The sequence below is a fragment of the Rhinopithecus roxellana genome, chromosome 10, assembly GCF_007565055.1.
Source record: "Rhinopithecus roxellana isolate Shanxi Qingling chromosome 10, ASM756505v1, whole genome shotgun sequence".
NCBI classification, from domain to species: domain Eukaryota; kingdom Metazoa; phylum Chordata; class Mammalia; order Primates; family Cercopithecidae; genus Rhinopithecus; species Rhinopithecus roxellana.
Window position 1 is genome coordinate 107,418,044 of NC_044558.1, and position 22,767 is coordinate 107,440,810.

Consider the following 22,767-nt stretch of genomic DNA (forward strand, 5'->3'; position numbering starts at 1 on the left):
GTGGCACAATCTCGGCTTGCTGCAACCTCCACCTTCCGGTTTCAAGCAATTCTCCTGACTTAGCCTCCCGAGTAGCTGGGATTACAGGCGCCCGCCACCAAGCCTGGCTAATTTTTGTATTTTTAGTACAGACGGGATTTCACCATGTTGGCTAGGCTGGTCTCAAACTCCTGACCTCGTGATCCACCTGCCTTGGCCTCCCAAAATGCTGGGATTACAGGCGTGAGCCACCACGCCCAGCAATCATAAAAATTTTACCCATGTTTCCAGACTTTTCAGAATCTACATAAACTCTCCTTTAAAAAACAAGGATCTCTTCTATCATTGCCAGGACAGCCCTCAAGATCCTTTAAGGCGTCCCTATTATTTTCTTTGCCCTTTCTTACTATAGGAGGTAGGCCACTTCTAAATCAGTAGTACCAGTAGCAAGTCCAAGAAAACCAAGATCTTAAGAATTTCCTTAACCTTCAAAAAATGTGTTTTTATCTTTATTCTGATTTTTCACAGGTCTGAACTCATGCAATTTCCCATAATGGCATGGACAGTAGACTGCCAGTGGACTAAGTGACAAATGCCTACTTTGTTATCAAGAAAACAATACAAATTTGCTGCAATAAAAATTTCAAAGCTATAAAAAAAATCCATTTCCTCTCAAACTGATGGGAAAATTTCAAGAATTGAAGACTCTAACTCCTAGAAACTCTGTTACCTTTCCAGAACAAGTATATAATCTTGTAGACATCAGTATTTATATTTTTTCCAGGTTAACAAAAACTGTGGAGTAACAGAGAATGAAGAATAAGAAAAAAATGTGTCTTACATTTTTGAAATAAATATTTACTTACCTCTCCAAGCTTTTCCAATTTGATGTAGGTTTCCATTTTTCCAAAGCCGATTTCTGACTGAAAAGTAAACAATGATAAATTTTGTATTTATTCTTTTTTTTTTTTTTTTTTTTTTGAGACAGCGTCGTCTCACTCTGTCGCCCAGGCTGGAGTTTGGTGGCACAATCTTGGCTCATTGCAACCTCCACCTCCTGGGTTTGAGTGATTCTCCTGCCTCAGCCTCCGGAGCAGCTGGGATTACAGGCACGCACCACCTCGCCCAGCTAATTTTTGTATTTTTAGCAGAGAGAGGGTTTCAACACATTGGCCAGGCTGTTCTCAAACTCCTGACCTCAAGTGATCTACCTGCCTTGGCCTCCCAAAGTGCTGGGATTACAGGCGTGAGCCACCGCGCCTGGCCTAGTATTTATTCTTAAAGTTTCAATTCATCTCTTCCTCAACTTTTGAAACTTTTCCACTCTAAAGAGTGACTAAGAATAGAAAAATCTGATTATAATCAAATGGTTGAATATCTATCAAGTTTTAAAATAAACCCAATGTTGGAATATTCAAAGGTTCAAAAATATCAAAGTTCACAATCAAAATTGTCAACCCAACCTTTATATATGTAGTTAACATTCTGTCATGAAAAATATTTTGTTTTATTCTGAGATACCACAGGTGTTTTAAGATACTAAAGAATCTTATCAAGGATAACTACTTGGGATTTTCTTTTTAACAAAATTATAAAATAAATATTTTTCCTATATATTTTCCCTCACCAATCTTAATTCTCAAGGAAGCCCCGCAAACAACAAAATACTATTTGTTTCAGGTTTTCCAATCAAAATATAATGAAAAAGAAAACTGAAAATCATGCTCTACTACGGATCAGGAAATGGCAAACATAGAAGCAGCAACGTTAAGTCTAATTCTGGCTACACCCTGCCGCCAAAAACAAAAACAAAAACAAAACAGCAACAACCCACAACAAGAGAAAATGCTTTAAAAGTGAGTTCTCAAAAGCCTTGCTTTTAAACCTTGAGCTTGCCTGCCTATTGTGTATAGAGACAATAAATAGGGCAGATGAAATATACCTAAATATGTAATACAGACCCAATATTTAAAATGAAAAAGAAAAAACCATAACACATTTAGGAAAAAACATTTTTGATAGATTGAAAACTAGGGACTGAGAAAGCAGAAATATTTTAAAAAGTAAAACAGAATGGGAAAATAATTTTCTTAAAGTTGCTTTCTAGTACCCCTTTGTAGATAATGGAAAAGGTAATGATAATCTAAAGAAAGATTCACTTGCTTAGAATGGTGCTAATGCCCTTAAATAAAAAGCTGGTGAAAGGAAATAATGTTTTTCAATACATAATCTCAGTTCTCAAAGGTGTCTAAATTATGCCAGATGATTAAGTGCTGTGATTTAGTCAAACTCTAGAGGTCTAAATATGCACTTTTCCTTGGAACTACGGAATAAAATTAAAATAATCTTTGGTAATTAGACTTGCATCACTTACAATTTTAGACAATAGGATAAATTATCCAAAGTTGAATGGCCAAAAGTAGCAGAGGTCCCTCAAAAGAACTGTTTTTATCTTTTTGTTACAATGATATATATCATATTAAAAGCCATGTGGAAAATTACACATCCAATAGTACTTAACTCAATTTTAGTAAATTAATTAAAACTTCGGTCACAGGTATTATTGAATGAATGAAAAATTATTTTTGTACTCTTTATGACATTTTCCTATATATGACATTTTTCATAAAACATTAAATTAAAAATGAAGTTTTACAACCATCATACACTATTCATCCATGTATTGTACATGACTCAGTATTAAGTCCTTTGCTTTCTGGTATCAATAACTACGCAAAATAAAGAAGTAAAACTACAATAGATAACATTTTAAAAATACAAGTGAAGTTTTCAAAATCAGTATGAAAAACATGGTAAATAGCCCACTACCTGGTACATGACAGTCTGATTCTGAATAATATTTTAATTCACGTATGTTTTATATAGCCTATTTATATATGATCTTAAACACTTTACTTCATAAAAAAGGCTAATTGCCAAGATCACAGAAACGAATAAAGTATCTTTATTCTGATACTTATCTCTGGAATTTATAAATCCATGAATATGGAACCATCGCATTTTTGCCATGAATTTTAAGTTTTGTGTCATCTTTTATGGGGGGGGAAACACTATATTGAGAACAAATGCAAACTAGTATGAACAAAAGAATGAATATTCCTGAAAAAAATATTTAAAATGTCATTACAACAATGAGAAGCACACAGGAAATAAGACTGTAAGCTAGGCATTTTTTCTTCTCGGGAGTAGAGAAATGTTCTTATTAATCCTTTTATCTGGAATGAATGAATACTACTATGTTCTTAAAACATCAAACACACTAGGGTCCAACGGTTACTATGACAAAATGTCGAGGTTTGCTTTAAAGACTATGTAAATGGACTACAAATTAGACTGTAAAGACAAAAATGTATGAGGTTAGGTTTAAATTTGAATAATCAGTCTATAAAATAAACAACACTACTGAATTCCACCCATGCAGGCAGGCAGGCAGGCAGAGAATTCAGACAAAGGCACAATTACACTAGTGAATTGTCTGTCAGATCCTAATTCAAAAAGTAAAAGCGTAGCCCCCATTTTAGAAATCTCCAACTTAGGATTTAATGATTACATCAAAATAGTACTTACTGAATCTTTAAATAAAATTTTTAGAAAATTTTGCTTGCATTTTTATTTGCTGAACACGACAAGATTAACAATAGATATAATGACTAGCTTGTTGACATGCTCTCCTACAGAAATTATTCAGAGGACAGAGGACAAAGCTCATTTATTCAACATTTACCCAGCACAATGTTAGGTGCTAGAGAAGACAGATATGATTCCCACTTTCATGAGTTCACAATCTAGACTGAGTTCCATCCTAGATTATTTTAGAATATTTTAAAAGTTTCATAGAAAAAAATAATAGCTAAAGAAATAGCACAATAAACTTTATAATGTATATGTTGTTGTTTCAGTTTCTGTAGAAACTCAAAAATTGCCAGTGCCAACTATATTGCAAGTTGTCACGGCGGGGTATTTGGGAAAAATTTTCAATTAGCAATAACTGCGCCTTGGATAAACCTCGGGTATGATACTATCACTGCTTAAAGCTTATATTTTCATGTAATATAAAAGCCCCCCTAATGCTGCTTTCCAGACAAATAAAGATAATTTTTTCTGATATTTCACTGTTCCAAGAAAATACTTCACTTTTTGGCAGCCCCAAGCAAATTCCTATTTAGATGACTTAGAGCATAAGCATATGAAAATTCTAAAAATATATATGTAAATTAAATTATAATTTATAATAGTATTCCTAGAATTCAGTGTAACTTGTAAGCAACACCACGCCTTATGGGAAATTTTTTGTTTACTTTGGATCTAGCAACATAATTACTCTATCACATGCTGGAGATGCTGTTCTAACTGAGCATCCAAACAAATGAAGTATAGGAGGTCCCCCTTATCCACAGGGGATACTTCTAAGACCACCAGTGGATGCCTGAAACAGCAGATAGCACTGAAACCTGTATGTACTAGGTTTTTCCCTATACATATCAATACACTCCTAAGATAAAGTTTAATTTATAAATTTTGCCGAGTAAGAGATCAACTAATAAAATAAATAACAATAATAATACACTGTAATAAAAGTTATGTGAATGCTGTCTCTATCTCTCACTCTCAAAATAATCTTATTGCATTGTATTCACCTATCTTCAGACTGTGCTTGACCTCAGGTAAATTGCGGAAAATGAAACCAGAGATAAAGGTGAAAGCTTCTGTATGTACAGAGGATCTATAGAGGACATTTTAAGAGTGAGTATGTATTAATATATAAGAAACGGGGCCGGGCACAGTGGCTCATGCCTGTAATCCCAGCACTTTGGGAAGCTGAAGCAGGTGGATCACAAGGTCAGGAGATCAAGACCATCCTGGTCAACATGGTGAAACCCTGTCTCTACTAAAAATAGAAAAATTAGCTGGGTGTGGTGGTGCATGCCTGTAATCCCAGCTACTCGGGAGGCTGAGGCAGGAGAATCGCTTGAACCTGGGAGGCAGAGATTGTGGTGAGCCAAGATCGTGCCACTGCACTCCAGCCTGGCGACAGAGCAAAACTCTGTCTCAAAACACAACAAAAAAAGAAACAGCAGGGGAAGAGGGAGGCTTTTTCAAACATTCATTTCCCTCCCTGTGGGAATTACCGAGTTACTGTTAATGACAGAAATGTGTTTTATCCCTTAGACTTGGTGGGCAGGGGGAGAGATTGAGAATCTCTATTCTACTGAGTCAATTTGTCTTACAAAAATTGCTATTATCATCACCACAATACCACCTTAATCCTGTATACCTGTACATAATATGCTAAAGGTAAATTCTATGGGACTTTGAACCTCACTTCCACATTCCATCTTATCTTTCTAATTGCTGAGAAATGCAAGGACTTGACTGTATTTTCTCACCTGCTCTGAGAAATAAGAAAGGTCTATATGGTCTACATTGGTAAAACCAGGAATGAAGAATCCAAACATTCATCGTTTAGGAAGGAATATGCTCTTAAAATGTAGAAACCTATGATTTTAATACAATAAGACAAATTTTTATAGATGGATGACCTTCATTCTAATTGAAGCTGCACTCAGTCTCACAAAACTTCCACTGGGTATATACCATTATCATAAGGGCAATGAAGCGCTGATGAATCCTGACTATCTACATATAGGCTTTCCCACTATTCTAATATTTAACTAAATATGCTGAGAATATTTTATTTCTTATCAATCATAAAGTACTACTAAACAGCACTTCACCAATCCAATAGCCAATATTTTTAACATGGCATATGATCACTAAATGTAACGCGGTATCCTGGACGGGGTACTGGGACAGAAAAAGAACACTGACAAAAAATTAGTAAAATCCGAATAAACTATGGAGTTTTGTTACTAGTAATGTACCAATGTTGGTTCCTTAGTTGTGACAAATGTATTAAAGTAATATAAAATGTTAGTAATAGGGTAACTGGATATGTGATATATAAGAACTATATAATTTTTCTAATTTTTTCTGTAAATATAAAACTAAAATTGTAAGTTTATATAAATAAAAAGTCAATGGAAAGGATTAAGATAAGAAATGAGAGACTGAACACACATGAGTTTATAGGGATAACAGTCTTAAGCATCCTGAAAAGATGGGATAGTAAGGGGGACAACTTCTCAAAATTAAAAACAAAGAACAGAATGAGTATATGTATAGATAGATTTGCAAGTTTATTATACAGAAAAGGAGGGAGTTTCCAGTTAATGGCCCCCTTTTATTTTTGAGACAGGGTCTCTCGCTCTGTTGCCAAGGCTGGAGTGCAGTGGTGCAATCATGGCTCACTGCAACCTCATCCTCTTGGGCTCAAGTGATCCTCTCACCTCCCACCTACCAAGTAGCTGGGACTACAAAGGCATGCCACTACACCTGGCTAGCTTTGTTAATTTTTTTGTAAAGATGGAGGTCTCACTATGTTGTCCAGGCTGGTCTTGGACTCCTGGGCTCAAGCAAACCTCCTGCCTCAGCCTCTCAAAGTGGTGGGATTACAGGCATGAGCCACAGCATCTGGCCCTCTCTCTTTTTTGATGTAGGAAGAGAGATCATCCGCTTACAGTAAGAAGAGGAAGAGTTAATCAGAGAAAGTGGAGTAGCCAGGCAACACTGGGGATCTATGCAAGGTTGATGACCATAAATTTATATTAGACCCAATGAGCCCCACTGTATAACTTCTCCAGGAAAAATGAATTGTTTCTTAATTCCTACTCAAGCAAAGGTTTTATGTTATTTTCACTACTCATTATATATTGCCATTAGAAAATATGAAAACAGGCTAGGAAAGGTGGCTTACACCTGTAATGATTTGGGAGGCCAAAGCAACAGGACTGATTGAGGCCAGGAGTTCAAGACCAGCCTGGGCAATATAGTGTTACCCTGTCTCTACAAATAATTTATTAAAAAAAAAAAAAGAGAACAACACACTGAAAGTTTAAAACTTTTAGAAGACAAGGCTAAATTTTACATTTTACCTTAAAAAACATTTTATTTTTTAGATTAAGGGTATATTATCCATGGAAAAATGAACTCTAGTACACGTGAATAATATTTTTCTTTTCCTGCCTCCTCTCCACCCATCCCTAATCTTTACCCACCTCTTTTACACATAAACCTAGGGTCCAGACTTCTATGTTGAAAAACTGATCTCTCTGAAAAAACTTTTACCTTTTAGGTATATAAAGAATATATTATCTATAGATACACAAATTCTAATACATGTAAAAGAATGAATTTCTTTTTTCCCACTCATTTTCCATCCATCCCTAACTTTCACATGCCCTCCTTCACTGCCTATGTTCAAATATAAACCTAAGGTAGAGATTTTCATTTTGAAGAATAATTTTTAATGTATTTCCAAAAAGTATGCTTTAGTAAGGTAGATGAATAATGAAATGGATGCATCAGTAAAATCCAAAACATAGCTGGCATGATTTATCTGAAATCTATAAGCCCAGGCCAGGCGCAGGGGCTCACGCCTGTAATCCCAGCACTTTGGGAGGCCGAGGCAGGCAGATCACCTGAAGTGAGGAGTTCAAGACCAGCCTGACCAACATGCAGAAACCTCATCTCTACTAAAAATACAAAATTAGCCAGGCATGGTGGCGCATGCCTGTAATCCCAGCTACTCAGGGGGCTGACGCAGGAGAATTGCTTGAACCCAGGAGGCGAAGGTTGTGGTGACCCGAGATCATGCCATTGCACTCCAGCATGGGCAACAAGAGTGAAACTCCATCTCAATAAAAAAAGGGGGGAGGTAGGTAGGAACACTTAACCATAAATAAAAACTAATCACTTAGCATTCATTAGAGGGCACTGTTTTCCTTAATTTCATGTAGACCATAAAAGATGCTCTTAAATGATAGCTTAAAAAATTACATGGTGATTAAATCAATTTTTACTCCCCATTGGAACAAATACAACCTCAAAATTTATCCTAAGTACCAATCTTTGCTAAAAATTGATAGCCAAAGAAAACTTTGACCTGACAATCAAATGGCAAAATCATCCCAATAAAAATGTCTTGGCCGAGCACAGTGGCTCACGCCTGTAATCCCAACACTGTGGGAGACTGAGGCAGGTGGATCATTTGAGGTCAGCAGTTCGAGACCAGCTTGGCCATCACGGCAAAACCCCGTCTCTACTAAAAATACAAAAATTAGCCAGGCATGGTGGCATATCCCTATAATATCAGCTACTCAGGAGACTGAGGCATGAAAATCATTTAACCAGAGGCAGAGGTTGCAGTGAGCCAAGATCGCATCATTGTACTCCTGCCTGGGTGACAAAGTGACACTCTGTCTCTCTCTCTCTCTCACACACACACCCCCCTCCCCAAAAAAAATGTCTTAAGCAGTGATGCTGAATTATGATAATCATAAGCTTATACCAAAATCAAGTCTGTGTTATACTTTTTACCATATTTATATATTGGTGAATGTCAAATAACAATGTGCTCATGGTATATACAGCATAAAGTGATTTTATTTTTTTCAGAGTATGTAACCAAAGTATTTTTTAGAATATCTAACTGGAATATCTAACCTGACCCACTTGGGCCAGGTGCTGTGGGGTGGCTCACACTGATAATCCTAGCACTTTGGGAAACCAATGCAGAAGGACTGCTTGAGGCCAGGCATTCGAAACCAGCATGGGCAACACAGTGAGATGCCATCTCTACAAAAAAAAAAAGTTTTTTAATTAGCTGGGTGTGGTGATGTACACCTGCAGTCCTAGCTACTCAGGAGCCTGACATGTGAAGATTGCTTGGGCCCAGGAGTTCAAGATTACAGTGAGCTATGATCGTGCTACCTCATTCCAGCCTAGGTGACAGAGTTGGACCTTGTCTCCAAAGAAAATAGTTCCATTATATAATAACATATAAAGGCTGGATGCAGTGGCTCACGCCTGTAATCTCAGCACTTTGGGAGGCTGAGGCGGGGGGATCAGGTGTTCAAGACCAGCCTGGCCAACATGGTGAAATCACATCTCTACTAAAAATACAAAAATTAGCGGGGCATGGCGGTGCATACCCATAATCCCAGCTACCTGGGAGGCTAAGGCTGGAGAATCGCTTGAACCCGGGGAGGCGGAGATTGCAGTGAGCCAAAATTGCACCATTGCACTCCAGCTTGGGTGACAGAGCAGGACTCCATCTCCAAAAAATAATAATAACAATAATAATAACAACAACAACAACAACAATAATGTAAAAAAGGAGATACATCAACTGATAGCAATCCAAGAGTCATCATCAATTTCTCTTCCTTCAGGTGCAAAGTCCAACTGGATATTAGGGGGTATTTTATCCCTTCCTGGTCCCTAGGATTTATGTTCTACTTTCTATTTCCATCTGATTGCCACATCACCCTTAATTTTGAATAAATTCCTAATTCTCCCTGCCTCTAGTCTTTCTAATTCATTGTCTGTACTTTTCCTAAAGCTATTGCTATGAAACAAAAATGTGATCATGTCAGCCTTTGTTTAAATAAATACCTTTGATGTCTTCTCATTACATGGGAAGAAGTCCAGACTTCTTGGCCTGACATCTAAGGCTTCATTCTGGATCTGTCCTGTCCGTTCAAGCCATAGCTTTTATATTATTCCGTATTACCCTTCATATCAGTTCTGATTTCCCAAAGATGACATACACACACAAACCTCTGGGTTTTAGTTTTAGTACATGAAGTTTCCTCTGCTTAGAACACCCTTCATTCATAGATCATTTTTAACTGACAAATTTCTGCCCATCCTTCTAGGACCAGCACAACTGCTATCTCTGTAAGTTTGTAATTTGCATTTTACTTCCTGCCTCTTTTGTTGTCCCAAAGCACTTTATATGTATCTCTACTATAGGACTATCATCATCCAAAAGAGATTCTCACATAAACAACCACCTGTTAAAGTAATACTGCAATAAGAAAAGTTATCCTTTGAATAAATGGTGCTGGGTTAATTACTAAATATTAGGAAAATATATCTGTAAGACATGTAATGACAAAGGTCCTTTATACAAAATATACTGAAAAATTCGTATAAACCAATAAGAAAAGATAGAAAACCCAATAGGAAAGAGAAGAAAAACAGACTTGGGTAGTTAATTCACAAAGAGAGTATCTAAATATAAACATGTAAGAAACATACGATGAATAATAAACACATAGAAAGGTGTTCAACTTAGTCATCAGAGAAATGCAAAACAAAACCAAGAGACCACTATCAACTCACTAGAAAAGTTAAAATAATAATTTTTAAAAGACATTATCAAAAGTTGGCAAGGAGAACAACCAGAACGATTATATGCTAGTGATGGAAGTGTAAGTTGGTACAACCACTCTGGAAAGCTGTTGACAGTATCTACTGAAGCACAGCATATGCATACAATATAATGCAACAATTCCACTCCTAGGTAAGCACTCAACAGAAATGCTTACATATGTTAACCAAAAAACATGCGCAGCAATTATTGATAGAAGCATTATTTGGTAATAGCCAAAAACTGAAAACAACCAGAATGCCCACTGACAGGAGAATGGATAAAGTACAGTACACTCATAAATGGAATTTTACGCAACAATGAAAACGAACTATCTATAATTACATGCAAAAATAGGGCTGAACCTCGCAAACATAATACTGAACAAAAGAAGCCAACCACAAAAATAATACATATATATAACTTACATACATACTGGGATACATATTGTGCAATATATATATAAACTTTGTATAAGTATATAATTCTATATATTTATATAAAATATATTTTAATATAATTACATATAATTACACAAAGCTCAGAAGTTGTAATAAGGATAATCAGAAAGATAATAATTACACATTTAAAAAATAAATAAGAATATACGTGAATGGGATTTTAAAAGATCCACATATCAAAATACACTATAAAAACAGTATGATCAGAACAGTGTCACACATATGGGTAAAACTAATCTTTAGCATCAGAAGGCAGAGAGTATGGCTACAGTTGAGGAAGTGAGGAATACTAAGTAAAGAGAAAGGGAGCAGCATGGGGTTTCTGAGATTTCTGAAATTGTCTTTTACTGATCCAGGTACTAGTTACACAGGTATGTTAACATTTCAAAAGTTGGTTGAGCTGTACAATTATGGTTTGTGTACTTCTCTGTATATCTAGTATACATTAATATGTATGTTTATCTATCCAGCACATATCTAGTATATCTATATATCTAGTATGTATTTATATATCTAGCATGTATTAATATTTACCAAAAATAAAATATAATATACCTTAAATCCTATTCCAATATGCATTCTATTGAATGCATCTTAAGGGTTCCAATAAACCTTTAAGAATGGGAAATAATAAAACTGAGAAGGCAATATAATAAAATTTAGCTATTCCAAGGTCAAATATAAAAGTTAATTCAAAATGTTTACACCCAGAAGAATCAAACAAGCAGATCTGATTGATGGTGGAGGTACAGGAGACCAAAAACTTACTAAGGAAGCTCTACGAGACCTTCGACTCATTGGTTGGTCAAATGGTGGACTGTTAATCTGCAACTTTTCAAGATACCCATCAGGTATTCTGATGTCTGCAGGCAGCGATAACCGCTTATTTAAATCCTTAAAAAAAAGAAAAAAAAGGTAATCAAAAATAGAAAAGGCAAGGGCATTTGGCTTTTGTATTCATAGGCTCTAACATATTATTTCTTAGCGATAAGTAACTGTAAAGTTTTATTGCAGCTGCAAAGTTACTTACATGGATTATATGTGATACACTCATGGCAGAAACATTTACTGTAAGCAAACGTATACAGCGAAGTGTTACAGAAATGAAATTTTGCAACCCCAGTAATTTTTAAGTCCTTTCACTGGTAAATTAAACTTGAAATTTACTTTAAAATTATTATAGTAAGAATAGGCAAAGACTACCACAAACTCTGTGATCAGTTTAAATAACTAACCAAGTACATATTATAAGATCTTGTATGCAACATGGGGAAAGAGAATTGTATTTATTACTGCCATGTTAATGGCATTTCTACTTTATTTAATTATACAATGCGAGCTGGGAGAAACTTGAAAAGAATCTTGCCTATAATATTATCACATCAAGAAATTTAAGCCCTATAAAAAGAAATTCCTCCTATTCATAATAGCAGCCAAATCATGAAACAGAATGGAGAGGTATAGGAACTGCATAAATATTTACTGAGAAATATAAGACTTAAAGTATAAAAACATACAATGCCACCAAATGGTAAGAATAAGTAATGAAAAGATACTGGTCCTTTCTATATTAATCTTATAAGTTATATAACCACTAAGAAAACACAATAAGCTTATTCTTAGAACAAAATAAAATGCCTAAAATGTATCGATAATAAACAGAAAAAAATCCAAAAACATTCTATAATATATGTGTATATGTGTATATGGGGGAGGGATACAGAAATAAAGTCTTTCCAGATATTAAAATATACTATAGATCAGGTGCAGTGGCTCAAGCCTGTAATCCTAGCATTTTGGGAAGCCAATATAGTGAAACCCAGTCTCTACAAATAATACAAAAAAAGTAGCCGGGCGTGGTGGTGTGTGTCTGGAGTCCCAGCTCCTTGGGGGGCTGAGGTAGGAGGATCACTTGAGCCCAGGAGGTTGAGGCTGTGGTAAGCTGAGATCCCACCACTGTACTCCAGTCTGGGTGACAGAATGAGGCCCTGTCTCATAAAACAGAAAAAAATATATACTATAAAAAGAATATAATCTAGAGCATGCCTCCTTGGTGGTGGGGAAACAAATTACAGCTCAATGAAGAATGAGAAACTCCAGATACAGATCCTAATACTAAATAAAACAAATGATTTTAATAAAAATCATCTATAAGGTGAAGAAAAACAAGAAATATTTTCATTAGTATTGTATCACATAAATATATCATTGATTTCAACAACTGAAAATGTTAATTTATCATTTAGAAAACTGGTAAGTTTTCCTTAACTGATCAAGAAGCAATCCTTTTATAATGAAAATATAACCAACCAATAGGAGAGATACCCTAATCATCATCTCAACAGCATCAAAAAAGCAACAATACTTTTATTTCAAAACATGTTCAATTTTTTTTGCAGAAACCTATTTTAGTTTACAGTATGTACTGAAATAACAGTCACGATCAACTTATGTCCTCAAGGTTATACCACAACACTTACAGAGCAAAGAAAATGAATTCTTCATCCTTTTACATGGAGAAATAAATGTGCTTCAGAGATTAGTAGGTATAGTGAACCACAAAGGAAAGGACACCCCCTTTTATAATATAATGCAAGAAAAAAAGCTGTGTATTTTATTTATACCTCTTAAAATTTGAAATAGAGAAAACAAAATGCTAATTACCCAAATGAATCTCAAAAATATAATTAAAATAATATTTTCTAAAAAGAAGACATCGCTAATATATCATCCTGTATTTCCAGAATTTTTGAAAATTCACTTCCCCTTAATGGAGAACCTAAAATAACGTTTCACCAAAAATTAAAATAAATGTTTCACAGAATGTGAACAACTATACTGCACATCTATATTGGGATAAAAATGTTAAAAGGTAAAATATTTGCAGACTGCAATTTATGAATGCAAAGAAGTAACTTTCTTACAAGTGTCACATGTCTTCATGAAAATTTTTAAATGGGCATTTACTCCACTTGATATGTATGTATATTAACATATACCAACATACATATTCACAGGTATATTTGTATTTTTTAAATGATTACCTCCATCGAGATCCGTCTATGTATACGATTTCTGAGACAAACACCTGTAGGTGACTGGACTTCATCAGATGATGTCCCAGAAGCTTGGTCACTCTCACCATCTGATCCCATTTTTAGATTTTCATGAACAATATCTATATCAAAAAATGAGACATTAAAAGAGATACACTATATTCTAATATATAATTTGTTATCACTATGGGTAAAATATAGAAGGCCAATAAGTAAAAATCATAGCATAAAAGTCATTTACATTCTAGGTGCCACAGGTATGCAGTTAATAGATGAAAATATGACTCAAATGTCTTAAAATAGTAGTATGAAATTTGTTTACACTTTCAAATTATGAAAAAAGTAACATTCAAGTTATTATCAAGGGTTAATATAATATTACTATATTATATTATATTGAGTTTATAATATAAACTGCAAATAATCTCTCTGAGAATGAGCCAGTGCTCTCATTTTCTAGACCTGGGAACTGAGACTTGAAAGGTTAAATGACTTTCAAAAGGTCACAAGGCTTAGACGCAGAGCTGGAATAGATGCCTGGTCATTTGCCTCTTATTTAGTATTCTTTCCACTAAATAATGTGTCACTGGGTCTATGGTCAAATGGAGCTAATTCTTTCAATATTCTTTAAAACATCTCTTAAAAGCTGCTAATGCAGTTTCTCCTCCCTGCACCCTCAGTGTTAAAAATAAAACAAAAAATTATTTGCTGAATATCTACTTTGGACGAGAACTACAAAAACAAGTTTATGATCTTCAAATACTCAAAAATCTGTTCAGAGCAAAAACATAATACAGTAAAGGTGGGTTATGGTACGTTTAATAGAGATAAAAGTTAAATGGAAGTTGGGCGAAGAAGATAAATTTCATTTGAAAATATTAAAAACAAACTTATATACTGTTTTCTTTCTTTCTTTTTTTTTTTTTTTGTGAGACAAGGTCTTGCTCTCTTGGCCAAATCGGAGTGCAGTGGCACAATCATGGCTCACTGCAGCCTTTACTTCCCAGGCTCAGGTAATCCTCCTGCTTCAGCCTCCCAAGTAGCTGGGAGTACAGGCACCCACCACATCTGGTGTTTTGTTTTATTATTATTATTTATTTATTTATTTATTTAATTTTTTTGTAGAGACAAGGTTTTGCCGTGATGTTCAGGCTCATCTTGAACTTGTAGCTATTTATGCCTAGTGTTCCATTATTGGAACGCTAAGCATGTGGGAGTTATTTATATCCTACTGCTCAAGGTCATCACCAAGGTCCGATTGCAAAAATTCAAAAAACTGCAACTTCAGGAATCCACCCACCTTGGCCTCCCAAAGTGATGGGATTACAGACATAAGCCACCACACCCGGCCAAGTTTTATACTTACATACCTGCATTTGTCAGTCATTCTCTAATAACCTAGCAAGAAGAGTATACCAGAAACAAATGCTAGATCTCTAGAACTCCTCTCTTGCCACTATTACTTTCTATACACGTATTCATTTTCCAGAAAGAACCATGTTGTTTCACGCTGCATTGCTTTAACACACTCTTTTTCTCATTTTTAAAAGATGCCTTTTCCTATTTTATCAACCTTGTGAGATCAGGCTTAGTCTTCAAAACTATGCTCAGGTGTCATCACTCAGTGAAGTCTTTTCTAATCTCAGACACAGTTGACTACTGTGCCCCCACCCACTGCACTGAAGAACATTTTTTTATGCATATGATTTTATAAGATCCTTGGGGATGGGATTTAGCTTGCTCACTTTTCTATTTCCAGAACTTAACCAACCGTCTGGCACTTAGAAGGTGCTTAACAAGTATTCAAGGGAACTGCATATTAACTAACAATCAAGGAATGGCCTAGATAACTAGATCTCTTTTTCAAATGAAGTTATATGAAATATCAATGTGTGAGACAATTGAAAATAGTATTTTATAAGTATGTTAACTTTTAAAAATATTTACATATAAAATTATGAGAACTGCTTAGATTAAGGAGAAATTTGAACTCAAGGGTCTCATATCAACTCTATCTTAGAACTCACTTTATGTCTGTCTTTTTGTCTTGGTTAACTCAATATTGAGAAAACTCCAATTAATATTCATAAGCAGTTGCAAATGGTAATGGATTTTTAAAAGCTCAATATGTAATCTAAGAATACACTTCAGTTATGTTGAGATTTCTGGAGAAATTTTATGGTGATATGTGAACAAAAAATTAATTTGGCAGCCAAAGTAATGTATTGGTGATTAATTCCTAACCTCTTAAAATTTGGTATATAACACATCTGAGGTCACATAATCTTTTCTGTCACACCTTCAAAATGTTAAAAATAATTTAATGATGCTTTCCATTTCTAGTGAGATACGAAAATCTTCCTTTCCTCAAGAAAATGTTGACTAAAATATAATATTTTAAAACATACAGCTGAATGTGCAAGAATGTATCAATAATACCTAGGAAGCAAAAACAAAGAGAGGACTGAAAACCCAAAGCTGTTATGCATAAATTGACTCATCACTGTCTTGGGAGAGGCTGCTGATCTTGATGAGAAGGTCCCTGGGTTTACCTTCCACATTGGGATAAATAATGAAGCCCTGGGTTTCTGAGTTACAAGTGAGACCTTCCCACAGAAAGGCTCAACTCCCAAAGTGCTACACCTTTGAGACTTAAAGAGTACACTTGAAAAAAAATCTGTCCTGTTGCACAAGGAACTGGATGACAAAGAAAGCTTACTAATCTCAGACTGTGAATAAATACTTGAGTACCATCTGACCCAAACAAGAAATTACTCATGTCATTAACAAATAAGTGTAGTTCTGACATGATTACCAGTTGGTATTTTCATTTCCATCAAGACAAATGTGAAACAATGAAGGCTTGCCAGAATTTTACTCATCTGTCGGGCGGAGAGGGATATCTTTGCTGATCAGGTAATGTAACAGCTGCATATACAATATACTTTTCTCCTTCAGCACAATACTCTTTAAATTTAATCTGCATTACTAACATTTTCAATACACTGTCTTAATTCTAGAACAGAGGTCTAGACCAAGTGTGGCTTTTTTTTTTTTTTTTTGAGACAGAGTCTCGCTCTGTCGCCCAGGCTGGAGTGCAGTGGCGGGATTTCAGCTCACTGCAAGCTCCACCTCCCGGGTTCCCGCTATTCTCCTGCCTCAGCCTCCCAAGTAGCTGGGACTACAGGCACCCGCCACCTCGCCCGGCTAGTTTTTTTGTATTTTTAGTAGAGACGGGGTTTCACCATGTTAGCCAGGATGGTCTCGATCTCCTGACCTCGTGATCCGCCCGTCTCGGCCTCCCAAAGTGCTGGGATTACAGGCTTGAGCCACCGCGCCCGGCCAAGTGTGGCTTTTTATATGGCCCATGAGCTAAAAATGTCTTTTGTATTTTTAAAGGATTATTAAACAGAGAAGAATATGCAATGGAGACTATATGTCCATAAAACCTACAACATTTATTACTAACTATCCCCTTAAAAAAAAGGGTTTGCAAACCCCTGGTCTAGAAAAACAAGAAAACAATAAGCCAAGGCCTGATTTATAGTGTTTTCTGACTTCTTTCTCCATGGACAACTTCAGGCTACCAACATGACAACACTGAACATATGGTTGGGAAGAAATGTGCAATAGCACACCATTATATAGTGTTTTTGACTATAGAGATAGAACAGAAAAAAATAATCCCAGTGGCATAGATAATAGTTAAAAGTGGTTAAAAATTATGACTTTTGAGTATTCATTACCTTTGTTTTTAATTTAGTTTATTTGTAAACTTATATAATTTAAAAGTTAATAGCTATGTTTAACAACCAGTTCGCAAAGTTCCTGAAAATTTAACAATCGTCTCTCATGAACTAGTGTGAGCCACCTCCAGCACACCATTCTGTAGAGATACACCTACAGAGATAAAGGCAATATGCATTTCTCATAGAAAAAAACCTCACTGTAGATAAGCTCATACTCCCAAAATTAAACAAACACATTTGGAAATAATATACTATCCCAAGAGTAAGCACATAAAATGTGCAGCAGAATAAAACCCCTAGGAGCTTCAGTAAATATAATTATCTAAGAAGACTATAAAATAGTTAAAGTGATTTTTAAAATCAAAACGTAATAGGACAGGTGTGGTGTCTCACGCCTGTAATCCCAGTACTCTGGGAGGCCAAGGCAAGTGGATTACTTGAGTCTAGGAGTTCAAGACCAGATTGGGCAACATAGCGAGACCCCGTCTCTTAAAAAAAAAAAAAAAATTAGCCAGGCGTAGTGGCATGCACAGGTAGTTCCAGCTACTCAGGAGGCTGAGGTGGGAGGATCATTTCAGCCTGGGAGGTCAGGGCTGCAGTGAGCCTCAATGGCTCCATTGCATTCCCCTCCAGCCTGGATGACAGAGTGAGACACTGTCTCAAAAAAAATAAAAATAAAAACATGAGACATCATCAAAAAAGGCCAGAGGAATAAACAAATATAAACGGAAACTTGCAAATTTTTTTTCTTGGATATTTAAAGACATAATGACAGAAGAAGAAACAATTCGGCTGATAACCATATATACTAATCATTGCACTAGGCTTTATATGGTGATGATCTGAAAAGTTACTGAGGCATGACCCTAAAATAAACACCATCCCAAATTGCTATTCATCTTAAAATACTGCATCCATTTATTATGGGTTTCATTTCCCTCCTGATGGACAGGTTTTTCAAATATTACTTCTCTGTACTGTCAGCACTACTACTTCTCTAGAACTTTCCATCTTTCTGCTATTCCTCTTGATCTCAACTTGATTTTTATCTGACAGAAGAAACCAGATAATAAAAGTTGCTGACTTTTATACAACTAAAACTTAACAATGTACATGACATATAATCAGAAAGGTAAACACAATAGACAAGTAATCGAATTACCTAATCTGCTTCCATTTCTGGGCATTGCCATGAAGGAACCAAGGCTCCCTCCAATAACACTGTGTGGTCTCCGCAATGGGGGCTTCTTGAAAGATCCTGTGTACTGGTGGAGGAAGGAATGCATGCTGTGAGACGTTGGAGGCCTGCCATTCTTCACAATAGGCTCTGTGGTTCGTAGTATTCAAAAATCATTCCATCATCAGCCCAAGATCCAGGATCACATGAGGAGGATTGGGAAAGCAAAACAGAAAGCAAAACAAAAAGTTGTAACAGAGATTATTACATTTAGCCTCATTGCTTTGCTTACCTATACACAGTACTAAAATTAAAATAGTTTCTCTGAAAAAAATACTTAAGAAAATACTTGAATATTTTAAGTTGGTCTAATAACCATCCATTTCTTATATAATCAAAAGTGGCTAAGAACCACAAAACTACTAATATACCTAACCAAATTTTCATCCATTTGTTTATTTTAGTGTATCTCAAGAATGTTTCCATACCACTCCTCCATTTACTCACTACCTGTGTGCCTTATTTTAAGCATGCTTGGCTGCACACGTGGCTCACAACTGTAATCCTAGCACTTTGGGAAGCCGAGGCAGGCAGATCACCTGAGGTCAGGAGTTTGAGACCAGTCTGACCAATATGGTGAAACTCCATCTCTACTAAAAACACAAAAATTACCTGGGCGTGATGGCATGCGCCTGTAGTCCCAGCTACTCAAGAGGCTGAGACAGGAGAATTGCTTGAACCGGGGTGGCAGAGGCTGCAGTGAGCCGAGATCGTGCCACTGCACTCCAGCCTCAGCAACAGAGCAAGACTCCGTCTCAAAGAGAAAAAAAAAAAAAAAAAGAAATTAAGCATGCTTTAGAATATAAAAGACACAGTCCCGGCCTAAAGGAATTTACATCCTTATCTGCTGGACATTCAAAATGGTATGTCAATTAGTGAATAAAGCAGAAGTACCTAAATACATATCAATACAAAGGCTCCAAGTTTATTCCCCTGAATTTGGGATTAATATAAAGAATTTTTAAACAATCACAGACTCATAACCAAGCAGAAACATTTAAAAAACATAATACTCAAAAGCTATTTAATTATGCATGGGGGAGAAACTGTTTTGTAATGTTTATTGGAAATCTCATGACTCCTTTCCACCTCCAAAGAAGAGCTCTGATACAGGTTAAAGATACACCTTGTGATACACAATTAATCTTCTTATTAGAATTCTGTTTTTACTGATAGCAGCCAAGGAGTTTTAAAAAGAACTGGGCTGCTCTGAATACCTTCTTTTTAAAATGAAGCCAACTATTCTTCTGTAGCTAACAATCAGGCATAAAGATACCTCCTGATCAGGGAATTCCTCTGCCTGTAAAGGTTTCCCAACCAAGGACAGGCTGACAGGAGGAGCTGGCTACAAGCCTTAAAGTGAAAGGCTTTTCTCACAAGAAAATGTTAGGATCTGAAGAACAGGACCAGGGTATGGGCTCCAGAAAAATGGGTCAAGAAGGCCATGTGACCTGAGCCTCTACTAATACTGGTTGCCTGAAAGTGTAGAGGAAGGATGGGGCATGAAGGCCCAAAGGCTCACTCAAGGTCCAAGCTATCTAATCTGGGTCAAAGACCAGATTGGAGGTAGGGGCAAATGCCTACCGAGTAATACAGAACACGTGTCTAAAGTTTCCTGTGATCTATACATTCCTTGGAAGTACCTGATAAAGAATTTGGGGGTCTTAAATCTAGCAAAATAATCAATGATTTAATAATGAATAAGTAGGGGCTATCTGATATAAACGCATAAACAAATTACAAACAATGTGAGATAATACAAGCTACAGCATACAGTAAGATTTTTCTCAGCCAAGCATGATGGCGTGCACCTGTAGTCCCAGCTACTCAGGAGGCTAGAGTGGGAGGAGTTTGAGGCTGCAGTGAGCTAAGATAATGCCACTGCATTCCAGCCTGGGTGGCAGAGTAAGACCCTGTCTCAAGAATGATAAAAGAAAAATGAAGATTTTTTTCTCTTTCTAGGTAATTTCACGTGTGAAATATCACAATATTAAAATATTAAATACAAATTATGCAAATACTTTGCCTACAGACAACACTTTAGTTGCTCCGTAAAGCTGTCCTGGAGAATATAGCTTGATTGTTCTGGAGAATATAGAAAAAAAAATGGGGATCATAAGGACATACTATTTGATAAACACTACTCTAGGCACTGGCCATCAACTGGTGAACAAAACAAAGTACTATTCTCAGAGTGCATAAAACCTAATAGGGAAAAAAACACACACGAAGTCAGGTAATGACAGGCAATATGCAAAAGACTAAAATAGAGGGATGTGGAAATGAGTAACTAGTTATTTTACACTGCATACTGAGGAAAGTTCTCTCTGCTGAGATAATTTTAACAGAAATTTAAATGCAAGGAAGAGCCAGTCAGGGAAGATGGGTAAGTTGTGGATAACAGAATATTCCAGATAGAGAAAAAAGCTACTGCAAAAGCCGACATATGGCAGGGTTTGATTTGTTTGAACAGTGGTCCTCAAACTTTAACATGCTTCAGAATCATCTTCAAGGATCTGTAAAACATAAGATTGCTGGGTCTCACCCACAGACTTCCTGGTTCAGTAGGTCTGGGATGGAATCTAAAAATATGTGTTTCTAACAAATTCCCAGGCTCTGCTGACATTGCTGGTCCAGAGATCACACTTTGAGAACCACTGTGTTAGAGGACTAGAAAGAAGGCAAGTATAGCTAGAGTACCTAACCGTGCAGGGAACAGTGGTAATAGGTGAGACCAGAGAGGTAAGGAGGGAACAAGTCATTCAACATTTTATACTTCACCATAAAAGTTTGAATTTTATTCTCAGATTGGAAGCAGTTATGGTAGCTTTGAAGCAGGGGAGTGATATGATCTGATTCATGTTTCAAAAATATCACTGTGAAGGGTTAGAGACAGTAGGAGGTAAAGGGGTAGGGATGACTACAAAAGGGTAACGAGGTATCTCTTGTCATGATGAAATAGTTATCTTGACTGCAGAGGTTATACGAATCAACACAGGTGAGGACATGACACAGAACTAATATGATTTTATTCCAGTATCTGTTTCCTGGGTTCTGTAGTTACATAAGATGGAACCACAATGGTGGGGGGGACTGGGAGAACGGTATAAGTGTGGGTCCTTTCTATATTATCTTTGTAACTTCCTTTGAATTTGTAATTATTGAAAATAATTTTTTAAGATACCACCTTGGTTGCTGTTTGAAAAACAGGCAATAGGAAATCAAGAGCAAAAGGAGATTACTACAGTACCCTAAGTAACAAATGTTGGTGGCTTAGACTAGGATAGCTGTACTGAAGACGGAGGGAAGCAGGCAAATTTAGGACATATTACAAAGGCAGAGAAGCAACAGGCCAGCAGACACGATTGCTAAATTCGTTTCACACACACTCCTACCACCCAGCTTTTAGTCAGCATTTATAGTAAAAACATCTATTCTAAGATTTTTTTTTTCTTTTTTTCCAGGCAGGGTCTTGCTCTGTTGCACAGGCTGGAGTGCAGTGGTGCAGTCACAGCTCACTGCAGCCTCAACCACCTGGGCTCATGTGATCCTCCCACTTCATCCTCCTCACCATAGCTGGGACTACAGGCACACACCATCACACCTGGCTACTTTGTGTCTTTTTGGTAGAGATGGGGTTTTGCTATGTTGCCCAGCTAGTCTCAAACTCCTGGGCTCAAGTGATCCTCCTAACCTCGATCTCCCAAAGCACTGGTATTACAATGAGCCACCATGCCTAGCCCCAAAATATTTTAAAATCTTTGCCAGATCAACTGTTAAAAATATATGAAACATGATTTATTAATGGACTATAATTGGAATTGTGCATCAGTCACATCGATCGGGGTGCCCAACTCCTGGGTCACAGACCAGTACTGGTCCATGGCCTGTTAGGAACCTGGCCAAGAGGTGAGCAGTGGGCTAGTGAGCAAAGCTTCATCTGTATTTACAGCCACTCCCCATCACTCACATTACTGCTTGAGCTCCACCT

The 22,767-nt window shown here is 36.4% G+C and overlaps 1 protein-coding gene and 1 non-coding gene across 2 annotated transcripts in view; both read right to left on the reverse strand.

Moving 5' to 3' along the window:
* The window catches only part of CDK17 (cyclin dependent kinase 17), a 115,744-nt gene that overhangs the window by 21,035 nt on the left and 71,942 nt on the right, over positions 1–22,767 (reverse strand). Inside the window, exons 3-6 of the mRNA XM_010383886.2 lie at positions 18,702–18,866; positions 13,779–13,912; positions 11,503–11,628; positions 846–902 (exon numbers count right to left, since the gene is read on the reverse strand). Coding sequence (XP_010382188.1) covers positions 846–902; positions 11,503–11,628; positions 13,779–13,912; positions 18,702–18,866 — 482 coding nt within the window. The remainder of the gene's footprint in view (positions 1–845; positions 903–11,502; positions 11,629–13,778; positions 13,913–18,701; positions 18,867–22,767) is intronic.
* LOC115900248 lies at positions 3,900–4,036 on the reverse strand. Its single transcript, XR_004059904.1, has one exon. It is a non-coding gene; the product is annotated as a U4 spliceosomal RNA (small nuclear RNA).